The sequence below is a fragment of the Malaclemys terrapin genome, chromosome 1, assembly GCF_027887155.1.
Source record: "Malaclemys terrapin pileata isolate rMalTer1 chromosome 1, rMalTer1.hap1, whole genome shotgun sequence".
Classification (NCBI taxonomy): domain Eukaryota; kingdom Metazoa; phylum Chordata; order Testudines; family Emydidae; genus Malaclemys; species Malaclemys terrapin.
This window is the reverse complement of record NC_071505.1, coordinates 347,608,403-347,616,516: the sequence shown is the minus strand read 5'-3', so window position 1 is coordinate 347,616,516 and position 8,114 is coordinate 347,608,403. Positions and strand designations below refer to the sequence as shown.

General features: G+C 50.1%; 1 protein-coding gene across 1 annotated transcript; it reads right to left on the bottom strand.

The window, feature by feature from the left end:
- Window positions 1–4,446: 4,446 nt before the first annotated feature.
- LOC128830204 (olfactory receptor 51G2-like) lies at window positions 4,447–5,382 on the bottom strand. Its single transcript, XM_054015991.1, has one exon. It carries the CDS (start codon window positions 5,380–5,382, stop codon window positions 4,447–4,449), a length of 936 nt encoding a protein of 311 aa, XP_053871966.1.
- Between the last annotated feature and the right edge of the window lie 2,732 nt (window positions 5,383–8,114).

Here is an 8,114-nt window from a genome sequence, read left to right as displayed (position 1 = left end):
CGGATACAGACTAACACGGCTGCTACTCTGAAACCTGTCAACAAGGATAGACGCTGGCCAAGAAGAATTGGGACTGCCACAATTAAACCGGGATATATCATCTCTTTACCCTCTAAACCAGGTCCTTTCCTGTCTCAGGGGGAGTCTTACAATTGTCCCACTCTTCGAGCTGGGAACAACACCCCATCTATGCTAAACGCTTATCACCAAGCAGATCTGAGTGGACACCTCAGTCTCTTCTGTTCAGAGTGCGTGGGGCTTGTGACCAGAGCTATACAGTCACCCCCAGACTCCTTAAAACTAGTAGGTTTATTAGCAAACAGCACAAAGCATTGGAGAAAATGGTTATAAAATACCAGGCAGCTGTCACATGTCTTCCCTCATCCATCTCACGTCTCACTACAAGCTAAGTTAGACAGGCTTTGCTTTGGAGACGGAGAAACAGAACTGGCCCAATTTACATTCTCTTGGGAAACCAATGAGCTCTTGGAACCCAGCCTACTTTCCCTGTGTCTCTGAGAACATCTTCCCATCTGTTTGCCCCTTTCTTGTGGAAGCAGCCTTTGCTGAAACCCGTGTGAGCCTGGGCCCAGTCACCATAGTGCTCAGCCGTGACCATGTTACAGAGCCAATTTGTGAAGCTGACCTTTGCCCTGAGATGCTTTTTCCCAGCCAGACATCTAAGATGAGGCCCCCGTGGGCATTGCTACATTGCTTTTCAGTTAGATCCTGTCAAGGCTGCTTCCCCACTCTGAACTTTAGGGTACAAATGTGGGGGCCTGCATGAACACTTCTAAGCTTAACTACCAGCTTAGATCTGGTCCGCTGCCACCACTCCCAATGTGCTAATTCCTTTCCCTGGGTAGCCTTGAGAGACTCTTCACCAATTCCCTGGTGAATACAGATCCAAACTCCTTGAATCTTAAAACAAGGAGAAATTAACCATCCCCCCTCCTACCTCCCACCAACTCCTGGTGGATCAAGATCCAACCCCATTGGATCTAAAAACAAGGAAAATCAATCAGGTTCTTAAAAAGAAGGCTTTTAATTAAAGAAAAAGGTAAAAATTGTCTCTGTAAAATCAGGATGGAAAATAACTTTACAGGGTAATCAAACTTAAAGAGCCCAGAGGACCCCCCTCTAGCCTTAGGTTCAAAGTTACAGCAAACAGAGACAAACACCCTAGCAAAAGGTACATTTACAAGTTGAGAAAACAAAGATAAAACTAACACGCCTTGCCTGGCTGTTTACTTACAAGTTTGAAATATGAGAGATTTGTTCAGAAAGTTTTGGAGAGCCTGGATTGATGTCTGGTCCCTCTTAGTCCCAAGAGCGAACTCCCACCAAAACAAAGAGCACAAACAAAAGCCTTCCCCCCACACCAAGATTTGAAAGTATCTTGTCCCCTTATTGGTCCTTTGGGTCAGGTGTCAGCCAGGTTACCTGAGCTTCTGAACCCTTTACAGGGAAAAGGATTTTGGAGTCTCTGGCCAGGAGGGATTTTATAGCATTGTACACAGGAGGGCTGTTACCCTTCCCTTTATAGTTATGACAGACTCATTCGGCCTCAATGGCTGCAAACACCATTGTAGTGCTTGTGCTGAAATGCTCGGCCTCTCTCTGAAACCCCAACGATCCCCTCAGAAATCCAATACTACCCCTCACTATGCCCCCCAAGCACACACACATCTGCCACAGACACCACAGTGCTGGAGCCATGGGGCTTCCCAGAAGCCAGCTGTCACAGGAGGCTGATAAAAGAGGCCTTTTATAGACAAATGTCAGAGGTGTTGCTCTGTGGAACCCTGACACAGCCCTGAGCTTAGGGTCTCAGGGTATCTGAGCACCTTGAATGTATTTATCTTCCTGCCACTGCTGTGAGGCAGGGCCGGGTTATTATCCTCTTGTGCATAGGCTCAGAGACAGCCAATGACTTGCTCCAGTCACACAGCGCAAGGGAATCAAACCAAGCTCTCTTGAGTCACAGAGCCGTGCCCAGACCACAGAACCAGCCTTCCAGCCATCTGAGCGGTGACAGGCCCGGCTGGATTCTCTGAGCTCCCCCTGTGCTGCAGAGAGCAGGGATGGCAAGGAGACAGTTCCAGGGGTTTGATTTGCTGGCCTCTTTTCCCCTGCCTCAGCAGCGTTTATAGCAGCCTGGGGGCTGGGCTGACCTTTGCCTTGTGGTAACGGCTTCCAAGGGAACAGCCCAATCAGGCCAAGTCCCTGAGGATGGGTGTGACCCAGAGTGTCCCTTTGGCGTCTGAGGTGGCCGTGCAGAGGCCCTGCCCTTCCCTCTAAGGTCCTTCCAATGACTTACTCTCAGCCTGGGATACTTAAAACAAGAGCCCCCTTTGTGGGGTCACATTAATTCAGTCTTCTCCAAAACACAAGGTGTCCTATTCTCCAGCCCCAGCCTCCTCCTTTACTCAGGAGCCCCACACCGCTCTCCTTGCTGGGGTCAGCGTTGGTTGAGGCTTGCCGCACTCGCTACCCCATCTCTGCCCTGAGCCGGGCCGTGGTAAGAGTTGCCCTGGGAGTCCAGGCTGCGGTGGGGAGCCCCAGACTCTCCATCTTCCCTAAAGGGGTACTTCTTATGGGGCGGTGACACAGGCTGGGGGCTGCTCTCGGGCCCCCCACCCAGGGCAGGTGGAGGGTCTGGGGCTCCCAGCCTGGCCCAGGGCAGGGCCTCGGGGGAAGAGGAGGTAGGGTTGCCAGTTTTCTACTCACAGAAAACCAAACACCCTTGTCCCACCTTCCTCCCGGCCCCTCCTCTGCGGTCCCACCCCTGCCTCACCCCTTCTCCGAGGCCCCACCCCCCCGCTCACTCCATCCCCCCTCGCTCTGTTGCTCACTCTCCCCACCCTCACTCACCCGCTCATTTTCACCCGGCTGAGGCAGGGGGTCGGGATGCGGGAGTGGGTGAGAGCTCCGGCTTCGGGTGCAGGCTCTGGGGTGGGGCAAGAAATGAATACTTCAGTATGCGGGAGGGGGCTCAGAGCTGAGGCAGTGTGTTGGGATGCGGGAGCAGGTGAGGGCTCTGGCTGGGGATGCGGGCTCTGGGGTGGGGCCAGGGATGAGGGGTTCAGGGTGCAGGAGGGCCTCCGGGCCGGGGGATGGAGCCGATGGGTTCGGAGTATGGGAGGGGGCTCTGGGCTGAGGCAGGTGGTTGGGGTGCAGGAAGGGGTTAGGTATTCAGGCTCCCGGCGGCGCTTACCTCAAGCAGCTCCCGGAAGCAGCAGCATGTCCCCCGTCTGGCTCCTATGGGGAGGCGCGGCCAGGTGGCTCTGCATGCTGCCCTGTCTGCAGGCTCCGCCCCCGCAACTCCCACTGGCCGTGGTTCCTGGTGAATGGGAGCTGCAGAGCTGGTGCTTGGGGCGGGAGCAGCACGCAGAGCCCCCTGGATGCCCCTATGCCTAGGAGCTGGAGGAGGGACATACCACTGCTTCCGGGAGCCACACGTCACCACGGCAGGCAGGGAGCCTGCCTTAGCACTGCTGTGCCACCAACTGGACTTTTAAAGGCCCAGTCATTAGTGCTGGCCAGAGCCACCAGGGTCCCTTTTACCAGGCATTCTGCTCGAAAACTGGATGCCTGGCAAACCTAAGAGGAGGAGAAGGAGGTGACGACTCAGGAGAGGTCACCCTACACTGAATGGGCTGGGCTGGGATAGGAGCTCGCTGTGCCTCTGTGGAGGAGCTGAGGCCCGTTTCCACCCCTTTGCATTGCTGGGGCAGCAGAAATGGAGCAGATGGGGCAGGAACCTGGGCCTGAGTCTCTTGCCAGGACTCCTGTGTGTCAGACCCTCACTCACGCACACAGCTCTGCCCTACCTCGGTCGGAGTGGACTCAGCAAGCATGTGGTGTGCAGAGCCATCCATAGTGGTGGCGGGGGTGGGCTGCCTGAATGGCCTTTCCTGACATGGTCTCTGACATGACTCAGTCACAAGCACCTGGTTGAGGGGGTAAGGGGAGGGTAGGTGTCCATGCCCCTTGAATAGACCCTGTCCACAGCTGGTGCAGCCCCATGGATCACACAGCAAACAGTTTCTCATGGCCCATGGATGTTTAACCAGAGACGGGACAGTGACAGGCCAGGTGTAATGGGAAACAACATCCACATCCCTTCTCTTTATTGACTGTATCAACAGGAATTCTGTAGTCAGAACAGGCACTGATACAGCTCTTTATGGGCCAACATCCCACCTATCCCCTTGCTATCAACGAACACAGTCACTTTGTAAATATTGCTGCCTGACTTGGTCTCCTTCCCCCAGTGCCCTGTCCTCCCTCACCAGCCACCATAGATCCCGTCTGAACCTTTCCCTACAGAGTGGAGTCACTAGCTCATGTCCTCTCAGATGCAAGTGTCCACGATGGAATAGGTGGCCTGTGTTTTTTGTCTCCCATGTCACCAGCGCTGGAGCCGCGTGATGAACTGACCCTTCACTTGACAAACACCCTGATTATCCTCGCACGAAGGTGTTTGCTTTTCACGCTGTACACAATTGGGTTCATCAGGGGTGGGACCACTAGGTAGATGTAGCCAATGAGAATCGGAAGCAAGGGAGAAGAGTTCTTCACGAATCTGTGTATCACAGACAAGCCGAGCACTGGTGTGTAGAAGAGCAGGACGGCGCAGAGGTGGGAGATGCAGGTGCTCAGGGCTCTGAGGCGCTCCGCATGGGACGCGATGCTCAGCACTGTTTTGAGGATCATCACATAAGAGAGGAGGATGAGCAGCGAGTCCAGCCCCACTGTGGAGATTGTAACAAACAAGCCATAGATGCTGCTGACTGTGATATCTGAACAAGCCATCTTCATGACCTCCTGGTTTATGCAGTAGCAATGGGAGAGGACACTGATTCGACAGTATCGGTAGCGTTTCAGGAGAAAGGGGAGTGGGAATATTACAGCCACCCCTCTTAGCACAAACACTAGCCCCATCTTGGCTATTCTTGATGGGGTTAAGATGGAAGTATATCTCAGCGGATTACGGATCGCAACGAAGCGGTCAAAGGCCATCAACAACAGCACGGAGGATTCAGTGAATGAAAACGAGTGGATGAAGAACAGCTGGGCAAAACAAGCATCAAGGCTGATCTCCCTAGAGTTAAACAAGAATATGCCCAGTGTTGACGGCATGGTGGATATCGATAAACCAAGGTCTGTGACGGCCAACATGGAAAGGAAAATGTACATAGGCTCATGGAGGGTTGGATCTGTTTTTATAATGAACAGAATGACTGAATTTCCTAATATTGAAATAACATAAATGAAGCAGAAGGGGATGGAGATCCAGAGATGGACGTCTTCCTGCCCAGGTATCCCGGTGAGAAGTAACACTGCAGATTTGAAGTTGGTGTCATTGACAGCTGACATAATGTACTGGACAGGTCCGAGGAGTTTTGAACTTTCCTTCCTAAAAGGAAAAGGAACAGGAGACTAGATGATATTTAGCGAGACATCATTCTGCTCTGAGTGCAAGTCTAGAGATTCCTAGGAGCTCAAGGAAGATCAGCAAAAACATACTCTTGGATTTACTCCACTGGTAGGAAGATAGGCACTGCCAGACTGGATTAGACCTGTAGTCCATCTAGCTCAGTATCCAATGGCCATCATGAGATGCTGCAGAGGAAGATGGAAGAAGCCCTGCAATAGGCAGCTATGAGATAACCTGCTCACGGGGAATCTTTCCCCCTGTCACCCCCTAGTTAGACATATTTTGTGGTGTAAATCAGGAAGGTTTAGAGCCCTTCCAGACTTTTTTTAAAACAATCCTCATTCCTGTAATTGTATTTTCTGGTTACCCATATAAACATCCTGTCCCTCTTTGAATCCTGCTAACCTCTTGGTTCCATTGATATCTTGCGGCTGTGGGTCCCGCAGCCTACTTGAGCACTGTCTGATTTTACATTCGTGACCTTCCCACAAACACCCTTTCTCGCCCTCCACTTCTGAGTGCGGCCCATTGTATCATGCCATAGCAAATGCATGGTGAAAACTTATCTGTGTAGCCCAGTGGGCCCACTTATCTCTATTATATTCACCACTTTTCATTATATTTTACTTTATTATGTTCAACTGTAAAGCAAGGACCCTACAGGCTCGTATCCTGTAAGACATTGTCTTCAGCAGTTAGCATGAGGCCTGAGGCCTATGAACTTTGGCATAATAAACTCAGGTAACCCCTAAGTTATGGGGAACTGGAAGTAAAGTGTAAGGGGGAATTTTATCCATAACGACATCAACCAACCATAGAACATGAACTGACACCAGCTTCTGGAAGGTTTCGGTTGGAATATCTGCCCGCAAGGGTGCCATGACAATGAACTGATGTATATGATAATGGGGTGAAATCATAAATACACTAACCTATAGAAGAAGGACACCTTAACATTGGTAAGGGAAGGATATACGTATAAGGAAGAGGGGAGAAACCCTTATGAAATATTTCAGAGTAGCAGCCGTGTTAGTCTGTATCTGCAAAAAGAAGAACAGGAGTACTTGTGGCACCTTAGAGACTAACAAATTTATTAGAGCATAAGCTTTCGTGGACTACAGCTCTAATAAATTTGTTAGTCTCTAAGGTGCCACAAGTACTCCTGTTCTTCCTTATGAAATATTCATTCGACATGGTAACATAAGCGTAACATATTATAAAAGTGGCATCCCAGGGCAGCAGGAGGGAGAGATGTAGACTTTGGGAGGGGCCAGATGATGGCCACTGGTGAAGATGAGAATGATGACGGTGATGAGGAAAATAATGGCTAACATTTCAGGTTGTTCTGCAAGGGATGGTGTCAGTACGGATATTCAGATGTGCTATATAAAAGTTCCAACAGTGTGAGTGTCGCACCTGTGCACATCGGGGTTCCCAACCATATAATAACTTTAATAATAATCTGACTGGGCCTGATCTTGGGACCAGAACCTGTCAACCCTCAACGTGATAACCGAGAATCTTATTCATAATCTTTAGATCAGGCTACATCTGTCCTGCATTCAAGCAATTTATAAATGTGGAGTGGTTCATTGCCTCTTTATGTATATTCTTTATTTTCTCCACTCCTGAGAGTCCAAATTAGGTCACTGCCTCTTTGTAGCACATGGGATCAATTCTTAGGACCAGATTCAGAATTCAATAGCATTGACTTCAATGGTTTCACTCCAGATTTACATGTGTAAATTCGATCAGAACTGGGCTCTATTAACTTTCCCTTTCCAAATTCTCCCAGTGATATACTTTGACCCCCAAGAATCCCTCCAAGAGAAGATGAGGTGCTTGGTCTGGCCAATGTTAACTGACTCCATAGAGTTCACTCATCCTACAGGCTTCTCTTTATCCTCACAGGACCTGCATCCTCGCCCCGTGCAAGGGTTTGTTGATGATTTCAGCCACGCTTCTGTAACAGGTGATGGGTTTAAATTACATACAAGCACTATTACACTCCCCTTTCCTGCCCCTCAGCTCTACTCTTTGCTGAAACACTGATGACCGGTTCTGGTCTCTCATGACTTTTTGGAAAGTCAGGCACGTGGATTGCAGAGATATTGTGTGCATGACCCTGAATCTAAGTGTTAGAAACAGCTTCTGGTCAGTTACCAGGAGACGGTATCGTCCAACTGTTCACTGAACAAAGAGTTAATAGCACAAACCCATTGCACACAGTATTTGGAGTACTTCTGAAATACTTTCTAAAGCAAAAGTTATATCATTTACACATCTATGGTGTAGCACACACATAAACCCATTCTTTCCCCTCTGATCTTCCTTCAGAGATGAGTTCTCAGGTTCGAGTGGGACTTAAAATGTAGCATCTGTCATCTGGAATTCTTCAGAACCTGAAAAGTTCGCAGCATCTCAGCCCTCAGCCCTTGCCAGCTAACAAAAGTCTAGTAGTTCCTCTGTCCCTGGGTTAATAGCTGACTGGGTCTCATCAGACTGACAGGCACAGACAGTGCTGGGGAAGTCTGAAGGCCCTCGGCCTGTCTGAGTCCCCATCAGAGTGGGAGGACTTGGGGTCAGAGACGTGTACAGACTGTTTGAAAACCCTCTTGTTCTCCCTACTGTTCAGATTAAACAGTATTTTGGTTCGGGAAGGCTGGCTGGT